The 21739-nt window shown below is 41.2% G+C and overlaps 1 protein-coding gene across 1 annotated transcript in view; it reads left to right on the top strand.

Annotated features, from left to right (window-relative positions):
* Positions 1-21739, top strand: part of MARCHF11 (membrane associated ring-CH-type finger 11) — a 113664-nt gene that overhangs the window by 68577 nt on the left and 23348 nt on the right. The window contains exon 3 of the mRNA XM_023218257.1: positions 20996-21188. Coding sequence (XP_023074025.1) covers positions 20996-21188 — 193 coding nt within the window. The remainder of the gene's footprint in view (positions 1-20995; positions 21189-21739) is intronic.

Below are 21739 nucleotides of genomic sequence, written 5' to 3'. Positions count from 1 at the left end.
TCCAGGTCACACTGAGGCAAGAGGTGGGTTCTGATGGCCTTGGTTGGCTCTGCCCCTGCGGCTTTACAGGGTATAGCCTCACTCTTGGCTGCTTTCATGGACTGGTGTTGAGTTTCTGTGGCTTTTTCAGGTACACAGTGCAAGCTGTCAGTGGATTTACCATTCTGGGGTCTGGAGGATGTTGGCCCTCTTCTTCTCACAGCTCCACTAGGCAGTGCCCCAGTGGGGATTCCATGTGGGAGCTCACACCCCACATTTCCCTTCTGCACAGCCCTAGCAGAGTTTTCCATGAGGGCCCTGCTCCTGCAGCAAATTTCTGCCTGAACATCCAGGCATTTCCATACATCTTCTGAAGTCTATGTGGAGGTTCCCAAACCTCAATTCTTGATTTCTGTGCACCTGCAGGCCCAATGCCATGTGGAAGCTTCCAAAGCTTGGGGCTTGCACCCTCTGAAGCCACGGCCTAAGCTGTACCTTGGCTTCTTTTAGCCATAGCTAGGGTGGCTGGGACACAGGGCACCAAATCCCTAGACTGCACACATCATGGGGGCCTTGGACCGGGCCCAGGAAACCGTTTTTTCCTCCTAGGCTTCTAGGCCTATGATGGAAGGGTCTGCTCTGGAGTTTCTGACATGCCCTGGAGACGTTTTCCCTATTGTCTTGCTGATTGACATTTGGCTTCTCATTACTTATGCAACTTTCTGCAGCTGGCTTGAATTTCTCCTCAGAAAATGGGTTTTTCTTTTCTATTGCATTGTCAGGAGGCAAATTTTCTGAACTTTTATGCTCTGTTTCCCTTTTAAAACTGAATGCTTTTAACAGCACCCAGGTCACCTCTTGCATGCTTTGCTGCTTAGAAATTTCTTCCTCCAGGTATCCTAAATCATCTTCCTCAAGTTCAAAGTTCCATAAATTTCTAGGGCAGCAACAAAATGCCACCAGTCTCTTTGCTAAAACATAGCAAGAGTCACCTTTATCCCAGTTGCCAACAAGTTCCTCATCTCCATCTGAGACCGCCTCAGCCTGGATTTCATTGTCTATATCATTATTGGCATTTTAGTCAAAGCCATTCAACAAGTCTCTAGGAAGTTCCAAACTTTCCTGCCTTTTCCTGTTTTCTTCTGAGCCCTCCAAACTGTTCCAACCTCTGCCTGTTACCCAGTTCCAAAGTCACTTCCACATTTTGGGGTACCTTTACAGCAGCAACCCACTCTACTGGTACCAATGTACTGTATTAGTGTGTTTTCATGCTGCTGATAAAGACAAACCCAAGACTGGGTAATTTATAAAGAAAAAGAGGTTTAATGGACTCAAGGTTCCAATCATGGCAGAAGGTGAAAGGCAAGTCTTACACTGGCAGCAGGCAGGAGACAGAATGAGAACCAAGTGAAAGTAATTTCCTCTTATAAAACCATTAAATCTCATGAGACTTATTTACTACCACAAGAACAGTATGGGGAAACGACACCCATGATTCAGTTCTCTCTCACCAGGTCCCTCCCATAACACGTGGGGATTATGGGAGCTGCAATTCAAAGTGAGATTTGGGTGGGGACACAGCCAGACCATGTCAGGTAGTGTCATTTTTTAATTTGGTAGTTTTCGATATGATACAAATTATCTTGTTAGACTTGGAGGCTGGATATTAGAAATACTTCATAGGCTGGATATTATAAATATAAATCCACAATATTATCTGAATCTGCTATTGATAATGATAATGTAAAGGCCGATAATTTTTATTATGTTGGCCATTAGGTTTGTGACCTTGGGTAAATCATCTTACCTTTGTCCTCAGTTTCTCTAAAATAGGAGTTTAGACCAGATTATTTCTAAAAAACATATTTAAAAGAAACCTGTAATGGCCTGTAGTTCAAATAAATATCCATTTTTTCATGTTTTTGTTGTGTTGCATTGTGATCGTGCCCTTCATATATGAAGATGCTGCTCTTTGCTCGTGACTAGCAGCGTATAAGTCAGCAGTGCAAAAATGCAAAATACATGGACTGGTCAGTCTCCAGCATTGTATCCGGTCTCCTTTAATGATTTATTTGTGCAAAACAATTTTATGAATATAGACACTGCATGATGTCTCAGTGCCCTAACCCAAAACTCTTTGCATTATGATTTTTGTGATTTAAAGGGGACCTTTAAAATTGTATATATTATAAAATTTTCTAAATTAATTTTTAAAAATCTGAATATAATTTGCCCAGTTTTTCTAGAGAACCAAGAGAAAACATATTCCTTAAATGAGACTTCACTTACATGTTACGCTGATGGGCCTGGAGAAAAATGTGGCAGTTACAGTAGTTGCCTATTTGATAAAACATCACTGGGATTGTTTTCTATCAGAGCACAGTGGATGAATTTCTGGGAACTTGGCCCTCTTAACAATTAATAACTAGAAGCCATTCTTTGAGCACATATGTTCCAGAGATGGTGCTGCCTGTGTTATGAAAATTACCTCCTGTGGTGCTGAATTAGAAAAGTTAGTGCTGTTTCTTCTCTATACTCAACTGGCACTAGGCATGTGGGGGATTTTCCACAAGCAATTCTTCAATTCTGTGTGCACAACTCAATTCTGACACAGTTGACCTGGAGTCAGCATCAGATTCTACAGGTTGAGAGCTCAGTCCACCAAGACTGTCCCCACTTCAGACACTAGTCCCAAGTCCAGGTTGTCACCTCAGCTTCCAATGACTGGCTGTAAGTTGTTGGTTTCCATGTCTCGCCCCACCTGCCTTGGGTCCAGTCATTTGCTAGAATGGTTCCCAGAACTCAGAGAAACACTTTACTTATGTTTTCCCATTTGTTATAGAGGACAGGACTCAGGAACAGCCAAATGGAAAAGCTGTAAGGCAAGGAATGGGAGGAGCACATAGAGCTTGCATGCCCTGTCCGGGCACCATCCTGTGGTGTTCCATGTGTTCACCCACCTAGAAATTCTATGAACTCTGTCCTTTGGGGACTTTATGGAAGTTTCATTACATAGGCATGATTGATTACATCATTGGTCATTGGTGATGGACTCAACCTTTAGCTCCTCTTTTCTCCCTGGAGTTCAGGAAGTGGGGCTAAAAACATTAGCCCTCTAATCATGAGGTTGGTTCCCAGGCAACCAGCCGCCATCCTGAGGCCATCCAGGAGCCGTCAGTCATCTTATTAGTGTACAAAAGACATTTAGCACTTTGAAGATTCCAAGGGTTCTATGAGTTGTGTTCCAGGACATAGGGCAAAGACCAAACCTGTGTGTGTGTCTGTGTGTGTATTTCTTATGTCACAGGTGCTCCAAGCAATTCATAATTCCTGAAGTAGGTATTATTCTCCCTATGTTGCAGATAAGGAAACTGAGGATCTGAAAGTCAAGTGAATTTCCAAGACTATATAGGAAATGGCAGTTGAACCCTCGTCGAGGTTTTTCCATCTCAGGGTTATGACCCTGGCCATCATCACCAGCAGGGGAGAACATAGGCAGAGTCATGCTTGCATGCACTTTACAAATATTGTCTCCATAAAGCACTCCAAGCAGAGTTCTGCTTCTGTAGCTGCAGGAGAAAAACACCCTAGAGCACAACATCCTCAGGTAACTCAGCTACTTAGAGATAAACTGGCCTTGTTCTGTGTTGTCCACTCTCCCACCCTCCTGGCCTTATAATCTAAGGCCAGAGCAGCTTCCAAAGATCCTGGTGTGTGGCTTTGCAGCTTCCTCTTTCCTCTCTCTCCCCTACCCCAGGCCAGCTGGGGCGTCTGGAAGCAAACATGTCTGGTCCTCTGGGCCTCATCTTTTCTCTATGTGAGCCTAGGAGCAGTTCTGCCTCCCACAATCCCTTCCTCTCCCTGGCAGATGTCAAGACATGACCTTCCAAGTTCTGTACCCACCCCTGTGACCCATGCCTGCCCTCCCTTTCCTCTTTCTTAGCTTAAAAATGTCCAGATATAGGCTTATTTATTTTAATAAAGGGCATCTTTGAAATGAGAGAGTTCCCTGGCCCCCCCATCGCAGGACATGCGACAGGCGTGTGGCTCTCTATTTGGCTGTCTTGAGCTCAAATCCTTTATGGGAGGGGGAGCATGCAGACAGTCAGGTGTTAGAGCCTGGGTGAGTGCTTTGGGCTCCAGCCCTGCCCAGATCTGGTGGGCGAGCACTTTGGGCCCCAGCCCCATTCCAGCTCTGATTGTGTCTAGGGGTGGGTGCCTGTGACTCTCAAAGCCCAAGGAGGCATGTTACAGTGTGCTCTTTCAGCTTTGCCATCCGCGGATGGCTTGAGTGTTTAACCAGCTCAGTGAACCCTCTGCCTTTTCACAAGGGCAGAAGACCAGTATGACAGCTTTCTGTATCCTGAGCTCTTGTCCAGCGTCCTGGAAGATTCAGGTCACACATGAACTTGAAGGATGAATGTGGGGGTTTTACTGAGTGATGGAGATGGTTCTCCACAGGATAGATGGGGAGCCGGAAGGGGGATGGAGTGGGAAGACGATCTTCCCCTGGAGTGTGGCCATCCAGCAGCGGAGCTCCTCTCTAACCACCCCCAGCCAAACTCCTCTAGGCACTCAGGCACTGTTTCCCTTCTCTCTTTCTCTGCCATGCCATTCTGCCGTTTGTCTGCTTGTCTCCTCATCTCCTCATTTGCTCCTGGAGCCTGGGGTTCAGTATTTATATAGGTACAGGATAGTGGGGCGTGATGGGCCAAAAGGCAACTTTTTGGGCACAAAAACAGGAATGCCTGTTGTCATTTAGGGCTGAGGGTATCCAGGCTTGAGGCCGGGGCCTTTGCCGGGGAACCTTCCTCTTCTACCCAGTATTTCCCAGTCTCCTGTCTGTATCACATTTAATATTGTTGTAGCTCTTTAATAATTTATTAATTACTTGGGAGACATAAGCCACTTTAATTTACTATTTGCAAAACATGCTTAACTCCAGTACTCCCAATCACAAAACTTCTGTCAAAGAAATTTTTTGAAGAATAAATTATTCTTTAGTAGGGACATAACTGCCTAAAAAGCAATAATATAGTAATCTGATTTTCAAAAAAAAAAAATCAGTAGTGCTTCCATCAAGCCCCTCCTCTCTTTTCCAAACTACTTAGTTTATTTTTCACTCTAAGTAACTCTTGGGAGGGAGAAACTAGAAAATTTGCCTGCATATCTTGTATCAGATAAGCCCTGGTTCTAAGTAAAATTGCTTATAAGGTGGTTTAGCTGTTATGTGGATAGTGTCATCTTCATTTCTTCTACAATGTTTATTATTTTGGAATGTTTGTAGGGACAATTGGAAATGTTGTAAGAAGTACAGGTAGTACGGGTGCAGCTTTGTAACACACCTCACCTGCAGCCAGGGCCCAGTCACATCTGACGTTCATGAGGCTGGTGGTTTCTTCCATTTCCATGAGTAGTAGACCACCTCCCTCAAATGGGCAAGAAAGATTAAGAATGAGTAGGATTGAGAATCTATGACCCCAGAGAGAACCAGAACACCCACAATCCAAACACAGCACCTGTTTTCGTCTTTATGTCTGATAGACTGGAACAGGGTCTCTCAACCTCGGCACTATTGACAGTTTGGGTCAGAAGGGTTTTTAAAGTTGTAAGGTCTGTCCTGTCCATCATAGGATGTTTAGCACCATCCCTAGCCTCTACCCCCAGATGTCAATGGCACCATCTCCAGTAATGTCAACAAAAAATATCCTCAGATATTGTCAAATGTGTCCTGGTGATAGGGTAGGGTAGGGTAGGGCAAAATCACCCTTGATTGAGAATGACTGGACTAGAATTAGAAGCTACAGTGGCTTTTGGGATCTTTTCATGCTGTCACAACAAGTCAGTCATGTAAAGAAAGAAAACAAAACCACACTTCATGCGTGGGCCCAATGTGTCTTGTGTTCTGATGCTACCATGGCATTGGGCCAAATCACAGAACTCAGACATTCTGCCTGTAGAGAGCTCACAGTGTGGTCAGGGAAGCAGACGTGTCAAGGGACAATCATATTATAACAGGATTTACAGGGAGAAAATTGGTCATATTGGTGGATGTTATGTAGATAGAGCTATCAGATTGCCAACCACACTTTCTACTTTTCAAATGACCCCTCTGGGGGCACCCCTTGCTTATTCCCTCTTCGTGGAGCCTTGTTCAGGTTGCTCCTGCCTGAAAGGTCTCATCTCAGACTTTTTTGAGATCTATCTACCCAGCTCCCATTTTGAAACTCATAGTCTCTTCTACACAGTTTATGGCTCAATGGCATGCAGTGTTGTTTGGTTCCCTCATTTCCCATGCCTTGATCTTATCAAGTAGATTGTGAGCTCTTTGAAGATAAAAAATAGATGTTATACTGGATTATTCGCATAAAAGGGCAAAGCAAGTCACTCTTTGACTATTTGTCGTTGACTTGCAAAACCAGACATGGGATGGGAACTCAAAAGTATGGGGAAGGCAAGTGAAAGATAAAATGAAATTTAAAAAAACAGGAAGCCAGAGATCAAGAGGTGCTTGGCCTTCTGATGGGCACGTTCCTTTCTGCCTAATGAACTTCTACAGATGCTTCAAAACCCCAGAGTCCATGTTACCTTCTCTGTGCTTTCCGTGGCTTGGGGTGACTGGGGGATGCCCTGCAGCCATTGGTCAAGTGTCTCCTCCCTTCCTGGACTGTCAGGTGTTCTGGCCAGAGGCTGGGGTATCTTGATACATTTCTACCTGGCTTGGCAAATAGTGAGTTCTCAATCAAAATATGAATGACTGCCCTAAAGTTTAAGCAAGGGGAAGATCTCTTGAGTGAGGAAAAGCTTGTTCTTTATTAATACTGTAGTAAAACCCTTATTGAACGGAAAACTGAAGGACTGCGAGGAATTCTAGGAACTCACAGAAAGGCATTTGTTTATTTGTTACGTTAAAACATTGTTCAAAGTAAAGGATAAAATATGAGAAGGTATCATAGCTATCCCTCCCTTTCCCCATTCCTTACCGAGGATTAATGAGCTGCCAAATCTCACATAAGAGATTTACAGTTCTTTATGTCAGTGGAAAGAATTTCTTTGCACTTTAAGCAATGTGATATGCAAGCCACAGCAGGGTGTCAGGAAAGGAGACATGATTTGGAGTTTAACTGGGAGATGGGCCGGGCAGCAGTGCCCAGACACATTGGTGATTGTTCTTCCATCAGACTTCATCCAGAAGCCTCCAGAAGTGAAGGGCTAGGGGATTTGCTTTACTCAGAGAAGTTATCAGTCAGCGCTCTGTTACCTTTGAAGAAAAATTACAGCCATGTGAACACCCACTGTGTGCCTAGGCACTGTGGGATGTGGTGTGTGTGTGTGTGTGTTTCCTTTAGTCCTTACCATACCCTTATATAATAATTACTATTATACAATTTTAAAGGTGAGGAAAATAGGTTATTTTTGCTCAAAGCCATACAGCAAAGAGATGGAGTAACAGACTCTCCATTCAAACCTGACCTCAGAGTCCAAACTCATTAGTCAGCCTACAACCTTCCAGGAAGGAAAACAAAAACAAAAACAAAAAATGAGCCTTTTTTTTTTTTTTTAGGTAAATGTCCTTCTTTGGGGTTTCCTCTCTGTTGGATTGTGCCAGGAGCTAGATTTACTTTTAAAAATTAACTGTATTTCAAGTATTTCACAATTGAAGATAACACACACCAACCGGACAAATAATTGCCAAAAAGATTTTATTCATTTTGCTATTTTAAGGATTTTTTTCCCCAGGGCCTTAAAAATAGTTTTATTGAGATGTAATTTATATGCTATAAAATTCCCCCATTTTAAGTATACAATTCAATAATTTTTAGTAAATTTATAGACTTGTTCAACTTTTATAACCATATAGTTTTAGGATATTTTACCACCCCCAAAACATTTCTCATCCTTTAAAGGGCTTTTTTTTATAGAATTCCTACGGTAGTTGTGGGGAAAAGGAGATGGAGGAGGAGGGGTAAGGGGAAAAGGTGGGAAGGAAATAAAAGGTTGAATACTAAAGCGAAGTGAGTACTCTAGGGAATATAGAGCAGAAAGGGGCCTTAAAGATGACTTAATCAGTATCTTCATTTTAAAGACGAGGAAGAGAAAGGGTCAAGAAGTTGGGCAGCTCAGCTGAGTTGGTGATACACGAAGAGTCAGGTTTTCTGAATTTTAGCCTGTTTCTCCTGTGGTTACCATGATGCAAAGATATTTAGTGGTTTCAAACAACTATTTTCCTTTTGCTCACAATTTTATGGTCCAAAAGGGTTCTGCTGGGTGATTTGTCTGTAATCAATGTGGCATCTGCCTAGGATTCTTGGACAGGAGGATGCACTTCCATGAGAACTTTGCTTACATGCCTAGTGCCCCTGTGCCCCTTGGTCTCCCTCTCCACATGTCATCTCATCTGCCAGGGCCTCTCCCATGTGTCTTGAACTTCTCATGGCATGGTGGTTTCAGTATTTCTTATGTGGCATGACTTTTAAAAGAGGGGAAACAGAAGCTGCCAGGTCAGTGAAAATCTGTGTTTGGAATTGACATATGCTATTGGTCAGAGCATCCCCTATATTCTAGGGGGTGGAGAAATGGGCACAGATTCTTGATGGGGAATGACAAGAGCCACATAGCAAAAAAGCTCATGGACAGGATGTATTATTTTAACCGTCTTTGGAAAATACAGGAAGCAAGAACATGACTAGGCAGGTGAACATCTCTGCCACATCCTTCCATATTCAAACCTGGTTCTTTCTTGTGATTTTATAATCGTCATTGCCTTGTAGGATAAAATAGAAACGCCATAGTTAATCCTAGAAACCCCCTTCAAGCTTGCCCACATGGATTCTACTCTCTGGCAGTAATAAAACCTCACCATTTCCCAAGCACACCAGCTCTTGTGCACGTACTTCTCTTTGTCTGTCCGTCTCCCCAGGTCCTCGGCTGTCTCTCCACCTAGCCAACTCTTCTGACTCATCCTGTCAAACTCAGCTCAAGTGCTTCCTTGTTCTGGAAACCTCGCCTGATGACCAGAGCAGATGCAGTTTCTCCATTCATCAAGCACCATATTCACTTTTCTGTATGAGTGCATACCAAGCTGTATTGTGATTTTTAGACTTTCGTGGAGGTTTTCTTTTTTTATTCCCCACCCTGCTTGGGCAGTGATCTCATGGTGACTTTTGTAGGTTCTGGCATGTACCAGACATCTGATAAGTGCATTTTGAATGAATACATTTATACATATTAGATGCTTAAAGGGGTCAGAATTCCATATGTATTTTTATATCGGTGGTGTTGAGACAAGATAGTTCCCTTGACCCCTTCGCGGGACTTGGAAAAGGGTGGCTCACTTACTCAGCCAGCAATGCTCAAATCCCTTGCAAGACGGGGAGCATGCAGGTGAGTGGGTACAGGAGCCAGGGAAAGTGCCTTTGGGTCGTGGCAGGAGCAAACCCTGTACTGGCCCACAGCACCCGTTAAACAGCTCAGTGGAAAGTCAGTGTGACAGCCTCTTGACCCGCACCCAGGTCCTTGTCCAGTGCCCAAGAGGAATGAGGTCACACAGACTTGAAACATAGTGAATGTGGAGATTTTATTGAGCAGTGGAAGTGGTTCTCAGCAGGACAGGGAGCTGGAAATGGGTTGGAGTGGGAAGACAGTCTTGTAGCTTGGCTGTCTGTGGCTGAACTCTTCCTGGCCATAGTCTCTGATGTCCAGTTGCTGCTTCTCTAGACATTCAGACACTTCTCTCTTCTCTGTGTGTGTGTTGAGTCTGGAATCTGGGGTTCTTATGGGCAGAGGACAGAGGGCGTGGTAGACCAGAAGGCAACATTCAGGCAGGAAAACAGGGATGTGAAGTTCTCATTTAGGACGGCAGATCCAGGCGTGAGGGTAAAGCCCTCTCCAGGGACCCCACCCTCTTCTACCCAGTATTTCCCTGCCTCCTGTACTTATCAGTATCATCTTACAGCGTGACTTTAACCAAGAACTGAGGCAAAGCCCAGTTCCGTGTAGTAGCGGACACGGCACGTTCAGCTCAGCTTAATGGGCTGTGTTTTTTCTGTTACTGACTCAGCCACCTTATGATCTTATAGCCATTGTTTCATTCCTCAGAACCACAATTAAGGAAGAAGACCAATGCATGGAGGCATCAACACACAATTATTCTAAGATATACCAAATGTTATTTTATAAAGAAGAACATTGAGGTCCTTATGAGAAGAATTACCTGCTCGGTAGCAGTGCCAATTCACAGCTCTCTGTTTGTCCCAACATAGTATGCTGCCTCCCTGTAGCCAAGAGAAGCCACTTTGTAAAGGATTCTGCATAAATTTCATGCAAGGGCTAATCTGCCTCACACTATGGTCCCTAATTACTAACAGTGTTGTTCTGACTACCAGGACAAATTGCACTGGCCTACATGAACTGAAATATTTCAAGTGGGAAGGTCATTGCTTTCAATGAAAGTTCTGCTCCAAAAGCAAGGTTGAAAACAGCAATAGCCTGTTGAGAGTTTAAATAAGCTCCTTTAGCAAAGGTAGCTTTCAACTCCTCACGGAGAGAACAAGTAAATCTAGTTATGACCACCTACTAATTAGTTAGATAGGGCTCCCCTGGGGAGTGTGTGTTTAAACATAATTAATACTGAATATTGAGAGGAGTAATGAAATAAAAATGCATCATATGCAGACACACACTGTTAATTCATATGGGGCAAAATCTAGTTACTAAGCCTAATCGTATTAGACAGTTGACACTTGGGGAAGATTTCCCTGATTTGAAATAATAGCTAGCACCTGCTTTTGTTATGAGACACAATTAAAACTCAGAAGGAGAAGGCAGCATCAATTGAAAACCGAAGAGCTGAAATGCATTTTTTTTCTGAGATGGAGTCTCGCTCTGTCGCCTGGAGTGCAGTGGTGCGATCTCAGCTCACTGCAAGCCCTGCCTCCTGGATTCATGCCATTCTCCTGCCTCAGCCTCCCGAGTAGCTGGGACTACAGGCGCCTAAAATGCATTTTTATTTCAACTTTTAGACTGTTAAAGCTGGACTAATAAGCCTGTGACAAATATGCAGATCTACAGCAATCAAATAAGAGATAACATGGAGAGATGAGATATGGATGGTTCTGGAAGAATTAGAGAATGCAAATAAAGGAATAAATGTGCTTTTTTTTTTTTTTTTTGGTGAGATCCAGAATCTTTGATATTTCTTCTGTGGACTCTGTAGTTGCCCTGTAGTTGGCAAATTAATGCTTGTAAGTCAGTCCAAATAATTGTTGCTCCTGTTAACTTCTCAGTTAGACACAACCTTCCCTCTAAGCATCTTTATTCCTTCTAAGAAAACTTTTTACACCTTCTGCTGCTCTGATATACCCTCCTCCTGTGAATGGAGACAGACGGACAGGAGATTCTGGAAACAGGATTCAACTCCTGTTTCCAAAGACTTGGCACCTGGGTAAAGGGCAGCCTTTGATGGAAGGGTTTTCTTGGGTAGACGCTGCTTTGTAAGGCCTATCTCACTCGTGTTGTTGGTTTCCTGTCCACTGGCCACCTACAGCTCCCTCTGCCATTTAGAGTTTCTCTCCACTCCACATCACTGGGCTCTACTGGCCCTGATTCTCACTTGATAACCAAACCTTCACATCGTATTAATTTTCCTCCTCCTGGAATTGAATTTTGGAACTTTCCGGGCTTATCTGGTCACTCTGGCCCTGGCCTAATATTCCTTTTGCTGCCTCCATGGCCTTGAGCCAGTTTTACCTTTGTTCTGATTCATCCAGGACTTTATTCTCCTGGTCCTGGAGTTAAAGGGCAGCCTCGGCTACTCCTGTGTCCACTCCCCTTGAATCCAGTACCCCAAGGAAGGTGGGGAAGAATCTCCTTATCAGAGTGAAGTCTTGCTAGGCGCTGTCTCCTCCCAGGGCTGCTTCTGTGGGGAAAGAAAATTTCTCTCCTCCTTTGCAATTCTGGGACCCAGACACATGGTCCTGGACACTTATCCCGGGAACCCCCGGGGTAACACGTCCCTCAGGGTGCTTAATTTCTTCCTCCTGAGCAGCAAATCATACTGAGCACATTGCCATAGCCCTGGGTTGTGGCCCTTCAAACCTGCTGGGATTTCCAGGTTTCTGGAAGAAAATATTTATTGACATTCTAAATTCTGTACAATAACGTGAAATCCTGACAGCATTCCCAAGTACCCATGGGGAGCTCCCCACCCATCTCTCTGCTTTTTTGTTGGTTGCATGATTGAGTTCAAGGTATTTTAATGAACAAAATGATGATCTATGGTCAAGACACCATCCCTCAAAGGACGTGTGTTACCAATAGCTGAAGAAGTGGAGGAAAGATCTTTTCACACGAGAAAGTGAGTCTGGAGCATTTTGTCGTGCCAAATTCGTTTGGAAATAGCAACCAACAATTTTCTTTTTTGATTTCTATGAATTAAAATTACACTGATTAACTTCAAATGAGTGATCTCTTTTAAAAAACTTTTTAAAAAACCAAACAAAACAGGAAGCTTTTGTTTTTCTGACACAATTTTGTTTCTATTTTAACTTTCGAAGTTAAAATGCAGGAGAATGACAATTTGAACAATGGTGAGTCTTTTTAGCCACAACTGTAATTTATATGAGTCTTATTTATTTTTGGCATTTAAAAATGTTTTTAATGAAATTACACCAGTGAAAAATCAATAAAGTGATAGTTTGCATTATAATATGTAAGCAGTTGAGGAACCCTTTTTTTCCCTCTCTTTTTTGCGTTATATTAATTCTATAAATATTTGAAACACTAAATGTACCTCCACACAGTATCAAATTTCTACCATGTGGCTGATATGACAGGAGCTGATTCATAGTTGTCATAGCCCAAGTTCATATCTCTTAGAAATTAGAAATAAATGGGTCATATTTCTTGAAAATTCAATCATCCTTCTTGAAAAATCTTCGTTCGTAAACCCATTTCTAATAGGTGTGCATTCCTTGTTTAATGCTCACATCTATATTTTTCTTTTCTTTTCCTCTTTTTGCAAAGAAAGTGGCTTTTATTAAGCTAAAAAGCGTGTACATCAAAAGTGTAGAAACAAGGAAGAAGAGGTTTGGAGGATCATTTAACAAGAACACTCCAACTTTTTAAAAAATAAATCTTATATAGTTCTTTTTGAATTGTATCTAATAACAATTTGTAGATTATCTTTTAAAAAATTAGTCCTAAGTCATTTATTTTTGTTGTTTATGTAGTATTGTTTTTGTAATTTCACTTTTCAACTTTTTGCTCTTTATATTTAAATATAATTGATAATTGTTATCTCTTTTCTTTTTTCTTTTTTTTGAGATGGAGTCTCACCCTGCCTCTCAGGCTGGAGTGTTGTGGTGTGATCTCAACTCACTGCAACCTCTGCATCCTGGGTTCAAGCGATTCTCCTGCCTCAGCCTCCTGAGTAGCTGGGTTTACAGGGTACTGCCACCACAGCCGGCTAATTTTTGTATTTTTAGTAGAAACAGGGTTTCACCATGTTGGCCAGGTTGGTCTTGAACTCCTGACCTCAGGTGATCCACCTGCCTCTGCCTCCCCAAAGTGCTGGGATTACAGGTGTGAGTCACCACACCCTGCCTGTTATCTTGTATTTTGAGGCTTTGCTAAATTAATTTACTACTTCTATTAGGTTTTCTTATAAATTCCCTAGGATTTCTATGCAGATAATCATGCTATCTAGAAAGAGAGACAGTTTCATAGTTTTTCCTTCATAATTTTTATACTTTTCTCTTTTTGTTATTTAGTTCATTGCATTGAGTAGGACACCCAGTGCAAGGTTGAATAGAAGTAAAACGGGTGAAAATCTTTGCCTAGTTCCTGATCAGAGAAAAGATAGCCTTTCCCCTCCACACAATTAGATATGATCTTATCTGTAAGTGTTTTTTAGATGCCCTTTTCTTTCTCTTCCTAGTTTTCATCATGAATGGGGGTATACCAAATGACTTTCCCACATCTATTGAGAGGATATTTTTATTTCTAATATGGTCTGTTGCATTGATTGCTATTTGGATGTTATATTGACCTTGCATTTCTAGGATGAACCTCATTCACTCTTGCTGCACTGTTGTTTTTATATATTGCTGGATTCAATTTGCTAATATCTAGTAGAGGATTTCTTCTCATCCATGCTCTTAAAGAATACTGGCCTGAAATTTGTCTTTTCTTATAATGTTTTTGTCAGGTTTTAGTATCAGCGTTGTGTTGGCCTTGTAAAATGAGTTGGAAAATGTTCTGTCCTCCTCTGTTTTCTGAGAGAGAATATGTCAGATTGATAACATGTCGTCTTTAAGTGCTTTATCATATCTGGTGAAACTGGTCCTGGAGGTGTTTGTTGTCTTGTTTGTGGAAAGCTTTTGATGACAACTTCAGTTTCTATGTAGAATTATTCATACATTCCATTTCTTCTTGAGTCAGTTTTGGTAATTAAGTTTTCCAAGGAAATTACCTATTTCCTTCATGCTCTGGGATTAATGGGCATACAGTTATTTATAATATCTCCTTACTGCTCTCCATCTTTAGCATCAGTTATTATATCCCTCTTACATTTAAGTAATTGTTAACAGTTTTTCCAGAGAAATGATTCTATGTTTTCTAACGATTTTCTCTAGGTTGTTTAGATTTCCTCTTTCTTAGGCAAGGCAAATTCCTTTTGTCTAATCTTTATCTCAGCCCTGATAAATTTGTGAAAATGCTTTTCTGGCAGAAAAGACTCATACCAAATCATGAAAATCACTTTTAATATGCAGCCTATAAATACAGCTCTACAAAGAATGGGCATATAATTAACTGAATTTTGTATCTACATGTCAACTTGATTACACATTGAGATGTTTTCTGCCAGCATTTCAAATCCCAACTTTAGTGTTGCAGTTTGCACACCATCTAAAGATGATTGAATGTAAGTTTTAGCTAAATTCGTTTTCTGAAGAGGACACCTCTTAAGAGCAGGTGTTCTCTCCTGTGACACTGTTGAGTAATCCCACCTGTCATAGAGCACACAGTATAAATCATCATACTACAAATCTATTAACTTATGATTCATTCTGGCCTGCCTTGTAAAAACAGAGATGAAACAGTACCCGAGACCGAATGATTTAAGGCACCCCGAACAGATCTTCTCTCACTAGGAGTTCAGCCTCATTCCCTCTGAGCATGTGCTACTTTCTGAGAGGAAATTGGTTCCTAGATTGAGAAGGTTTATTAACTCTTTCAGACAACAGAAAGGCAGGTCCACCTTCTTCTAAATAGCTTCTCAGAGACCTGATGGAGTGTCTGTCTTTCTCAAGTGCTTAGCTTACTGGCTAGAAGGGCTTTGTACGGGAAGAGACTTGGAGTATCCTGTCATTTCCTTAAAGAAAATTCACAGCTTTTTCTTCCCTCCTTTATTCTCTGAAGGCAGTAATAAACCTCTATTAATTAGTCATACTTCATTGACAAGAACACAGTATTTGCCTGGTTTCATGGCAATCTGTGGAAATTATTGGAGTGCTTTTCTAATTTCTCATGGAGAATACTCCACTAACACAGAACCTCCCGCACAAAGATACCCAACTCTGGGCCATGTACGCTTTCAGAATCTTTGTAGGACTGGTGGACCCTATTGGTACATCTCTGGACAGTTACATGTAAGGAGAATATTACATGACATCCAATGTGAGTTATTTAATTTCTCCCAAAATTTCACTAAAATTAAAGAGATATAACTCCTTGAGCTTGTCTTCTTCGTGTTAAAATTAACAAACTGCAGCTTTCAGATTCAAGAAGTATTTGGAGATGCCATTTAGAAAGGTATGAGTCAGATTTTGGAACTTTGTTGGATTGTTTTCGCAGGTGTTGAACTTTTTCTATTCCCACAGCCACCTTTTAAACAGGTATGACTGTGTCCATGTTGTTTTTCCTTTCAGATATAGGATGTGTCAGTTTAAGTAGGGAATTAGGGGTGAGAGCAGAGAGAGTAGGCAGAGAGAAGGGCATTTTAGAAAGAACTGAAGCTTTGGAGACAGATCTGAGTTCTCCTTTCCTGACTAACTGGTGGCTTGGCCGGAGTGGGTCTTTATCCCGTAGGCACTGATGGGATGGATGTAGAGAGAATGCAAATCTGGCAGTCGGATAAGTGGTGGAAACTAAAGTCCGAATTCCGTGTATTTCCAGCATTTGCTGGGTGTGCTCAGCTCTGTGGTGCACAGGACGGGGCATGAGACTCAGCTTCTGCCACCGGGAAACCTGCAATCTGGGGACAATGGGGACGGATATGGCTATCTGGGATTCGAGTGTGAAGGAAGGAAGCCAGCTTTCCCCAGAAGTATAAATAGTGGACTGTGAGGCCCCAGATAGAATGATCCTGTTTAGGAGAGGAAGTGCATGAGAGGATGGGTTTTTAGAAGAAGTGGCATTAGTGCCAGGTATGGACGGATGGATCAGTTGAAAAAAGAGGAGACAGACGTTGCATGCTGAGGAAAGAGCGTGCTCAGAGGCACAGAGGGACCAAAGTAAAGAGTGCCTTTGATAGAATAAAAAGAAGTCATATGAAGTTGAATTGAGGGGTCTCCCTCCCTGTCTCCCTGTCTCCCTCCCTCCCTTCCCTCCTTCCTTCCCTTCCCTCCTTCCTTCCCTCCTTCCCTGCTCCTTTCCTCTCTTCCTCTTAATTGCCCTCCATCCCTTTTTGATCCTTCTGCCAGACGCTGAGGATATGTGCTGAACCAAACATTTAGCCCTCCTCGCTGAAGCTTAGAGGGGCAGCTCCCCTTGCGTTAGGAATGAACCCCGGGGAATTATGAGGAGGAGGAGCAGGGAATGACTCACAGCTTCAAGTTCAGCTAGAAAGTTCTTTCAGTAGCCTAGAGAAGACAGATTGGGAAGCTTCGTCAGGAGAATTGTCATGGCACTGCAGAGGTGGGGTGTATGCCATTAATTGTTATCAAAGCTCTCGGTGGAATTATTACGTAGTCTAGTATAAGTGGTAAAAGCATGAACCTGGAAGCCAGACTACCTGGGTTTGTACCTCAGCTCCAGTCCTCACTAGATGTGTAACCTTGGGCACATTGTTTAACTTCTTTCTGCCTCAGTTTACTTATCTGTAAAATGGAGATAACAATAGTAATTCCCTCACAGAGAAGTTGTGGGAATTAAATGACTTAATATAAATAAATAACCTCTTAGAAAAGTGCCTGGCATGTATCAGTCCTGTACACATATAAGCTATAATTATTAAATTATTAAATTTAGTAAATTTTTAAATTACTTCTTCTAGTGCACTAAATGAGGGTGAACTTTCAAAAGAGGTGCCACTTGTTCCCACTTTTGCTGGAAACAGTAGATGAAATTGTTTGCTTGTACAAGTAAACAGCTTTTCAGGAATGTGAAAGAATCACATATTCAACTATTACGAAAAGAAAGAAAGAAAGAAAGAAAGCAGTAGCAACTATTTAGAGCCATTCTGGCTGTTGTTATATTACTTTTCTTTCCAAATGTGGGAAGAAAGTTAAATGCAACACACATGCGCGCGCACTTGTACCACATGCACACGTACACACAGACACACACACTTCCATGTATCTCCTTAGAGGAGACGGTGTGTTTATCCATTGAAATATTTCACCGACAAGTTTTGGAAATAATCTCACAAACTTAAATCCTGGCCTTTGAATTATTTCCAAAACTTTTGGATATAACGTTGGGGTAGAGAGAGAAGTCCCATGAGACTTATTTTCTACTTTTATCATCGAAGCAAATGGCCCATTAACACAGCTCCTTCAGGCCGAGCCCATTAGATGATGCACGCCTTCCAAGGGCAAGGACACTGGGAGAGTGTTTTCTAGGAGTCAAGGGCAAAATTATTGCTTCTAGTGGAAGAATGAGAACAACCCTCCTTTTTGCACATAACGGTAGACATAAGAAAGCACCAAATATACTGGACAGAGAAATTAACAAGATGATAGCTGTCTTCAAAGGCAAATTCCTGTGTTTATAATCGAGGTTAGTAATTTTGGTTTCAGTAACGGTGTGTCCTCATTAACTATTCAGAAATGATGTTAAGGTTCATCAGTATATGAGGAATGTCTGTTTACTTTTAAACACATTTGCATATTTGCATTATTAGCAGGGTGTTATAAAACCAAAAAAAAATTTCAGGGAGCTCACTATAGATTTTGTATAATGTACCCTTCTTTAAAAAATAATCTTCAAAAATCCCAAATTACTTCTTATGTTTACAACAAAAATAATTTCTATGATGATAGTGAATAGTTAAGCTTCCCAGTGTACTGTAATCAAGGGTTGTTCTTTTTTTTCCTTGCCTCTGGACATAATCTTAAACACATTCATTCCAAACTACTAGGCATTTGAATTGTACACAAATTTAAATTTGCTGTCACCAAAACAAATGTGAAGCGTTCCTGTTTCTTGTTTCTGGTGAGCCTCTCCCTTCATTCATTCGCCCTCCTCACCTAGGAGCAGCCACACCCCGTGTGTCAGAAGTGTGCCACACAGAAAATGGAAGAGGCTGGCACCTCAGGGTCAGTGCTTGGCCATTCGATTTCCAGGGTCCCAGGAAATACTACAGCCAATGCATCCAATTGTCACCTCCGTCCTCCCAAATCCAAGCATTCAGTAGGGCCTGGCCACACTACATCTACAGACACCATGGTGAATTATCATGCAGGGAGGCTTGGATCAATTAATTAGTAGGTCTTATTGAAGCCAGATATAATTCATTACGCAGTTTCGAGCTATTCAAATTTAACTCCCCTAAGATTACATCATAGAATTATTGGCAAACAGAAAATAGATATCAGTAAAGTCTCTTCTTGGTGAATCCTTGTTACTCACCTTTGGTTACCTAGGACTCCTCCAATTCAGGCATACACATTTTGAACATGCAGCCCATTATATGAAAGTCAAACACACACACACACACACACACACACACACACACGCCTCATGGACTTAAAGGATGCTTTGTTTTCATCTATCTGATGTGATTAGTAAATTGCTAAAGGGTAAGGTAACGTGTATAGACATGGTAGCACCCATTTAGGATGGATGATAACTGTTTTCTTCGTTGCTCACCATGTTACAGTCAAAACAAATTTTAATGAGCATCAAAACTGAACAAGAGCAAGAGATACTGACATGTCACCTCTGTTTGGTGACACCAGATTTAAAATGGTTAAAGATATGAAGGCCTGGCAGTTTGGTATAAATGTACTTAAAATTATGACAGGAAACTGGAATAAAACAACTTCAGACACATCTTGGAATACAGCCTTGATTCCTTTGTAATGACAAAATAACACCAACTGGTTTAATTATTTTTTATTTTAATGTAAGTTCTGCAATACAGATGCACAACATGCAGGATTATTCCATAGGTATACATGTACCATGGTGGTTTGCTGCACCCATCAACCTGTCATCCAGGTTTTCAGCCCCACAGGCATTAGGCATTAGGTATTTGTCCTAATGCTCTCCCTCCCCTTTTTCCCCATCCCCTGACAGGCCCCGGTGTGATGTCCCCCTCCCTGTGTCCATGTGTTCTCATTGTTCAACTCCCACTTATGAAATAGTTTAATTATTATTCATTGAGAATTGTAAAAGCACAAACCATTTCTCGCTAAATTAATCTTTACATTAAAATGAATGGAGATCTCTTTCTTACGGTATTTCACCAAACTTTGTTGTTTGGTTCTGTTTTTTAAAAGAAAAATAAGGAAAATGACTTTAGAGAATGAAATATTTCAAACGTACATTGGTATTTCATCTTTAACAAATGTAGAATTTAATAGCGTCATGAATATGCAAGGTCACATACATACTTAACAATGTTACATGTAAATTATTTATTTATGGTATGTGTACGAGAGAGTGTGTGACAGAGAGACAGACAATGAGAGAGAGAGGATCAGTGTCATCAACTTACCGTTTGGAGATACATAAGTTCAGATTGAAGGTAAGTAAAGCATTTGACGAAATTTCAGATTCATCCAATGGACACTGATTGCTTAAGCTCATTTTTAAAAAGATTTAAAAAATTGTTTAAGAATTCTTCTGAGAAGCCATATATTGCCATAGCCAGAGATCTTCCATACAGGATGAGATTATACAGGTTGTTTGGAGTTTCATGGTTTACTGACAAACCTTAATAACAATTCTGGTTTCATTTCTGCTTCAATTATGCAAAAGTGAGGACATGACTAATTAATCCTCTCCAGTCAATAGCAGCCTTGAAGGATTTTTGGTCATTTGTACTGTAAATTTCTTTTGAATATTGATACTTAAGGCACCAAATTATTTGGCCCACTGAAGAGTACATGCTGAAAATGTTTGTGAGTTTCAAAGATACTTCATGTAGGTACAAATTCTAAATCTTGACAAAAATGCTTCGTGGCTTACCCATTAGATAATAAAAAGTCAGTAATATCTGAGTATATGGAATGTACCAATAATAGATAATGTACAATTTTATACTTCCCTTATGATTATCCCAGTGTGTTATCCTAAATGACTTTTTCACTGATGTTCTTATATAACTTATTTGCTTTTTACATTTTTTTTCTACAAAATCAAGAGACAGTTCCCTCTTTTTGCAGTAGCCAAATGTATTAAGAGCAAACTAAATTACCAGATAGAGAAGTTCTCACCATATATGGTCAGAGTGTATTTAATTTCATGCATGCGTGAAAGATAATTATGTGATTTCCAGGTACTAAATATTCCTTAGCCATTCACACTCAGTACTATTATCTGGAATCAAACTAGATTAAGCTTACAGAATGGTGAATTACTGAAAATAATGAAGTTAAGGCAATTCATTAATCTTTATCTGCTTGTCTTTTTTATAGCCTGGATGAAATGAAAAAATTCATTTGGGGGACTGATCAGATTTCAAAGGGTCTAACATTATGAAAAGAAACACTGAACTGAAAATGTTTTTTTTTTTTTCTTTTTTAATTACACACAGCACCTTTCTTACATGCCTCTGTTTTTCTTTTAGTGGCAGAGCATTTCTATAACACTGGTTGAGAAAGTTCAGATGATTGCTGTAATCCTAGGATCCCTGTTCTTAATAGCCAGTGTGACTTGGCTCCTCTGGTCAGCCTTCAGCCCCTATGCAGTGTGGCAGAGGAAGGACATCCTTTTTCAGATCTGCTATGGAATGTATGGTTTTATGGATCTAGTGTGCATAGGTAAGACCATGACCTTCAACGTTAACACACTGTCAGTAATCCATTTCTTTCAGCGATTACGTTTTCACCATTCGGATCTAATAGAGAATGTTGTGGATTGAGTTATCTCAGTTCTTCAGTTAATGAATTAGCTGCGGGTCACAATGGGGCTGCTTTTCTAAGAAAGCACAGATTCTATATTCCTGTGTAGTTTGAAAAAAAAAGTTAACAGGATAATGCCCACTTAAAGTGAGATATTGTGCAACTGAAAGAAAGGAGGAAGAGTTGAAGAAATTATTTGGAGTGAATGATCTAAGGATAGTCGTTTATTTCTAAGGAATAAGAGCGAACCAGTTGTCCTTTCCAAAGCTGGGGGTCCTGGCCGATGCAGACGGCGTTACTGTATTGTGCATTTGGGGAGAGGACAGATGTCTCCATGTGTTACGTCATGATGACTGTGCAGATTCTCTGAGGGCAGAAAGGGGCCCCTTGGAAGGTTAGGGACTTGCGGACAGTTTTCCTTACTGGCCTATGTCTCTTTGTTTTACTTAATAAGCTCAGTGACTTAGAAG

This window comes from Piliocolobus tephrosceles, chromosome 4 (genome assembly GCF_002776525.5).
Source record: "Piliocolobus tephrosceles isolate RC106 chromosome 4, ASM277652v3, whole genome shotgun sequence".
Lineage (NCBI taxonomy): Eukaryota > Metazoa > Chordata > Mammalia > Primates > Cercopithecidae > Piliocolobus > Piliocolobus tephrosceles.
Note: the sequence above shows the minus strand (reverse complement) of the source record. Positions and strands in the feature narration are given on the sequence as shown.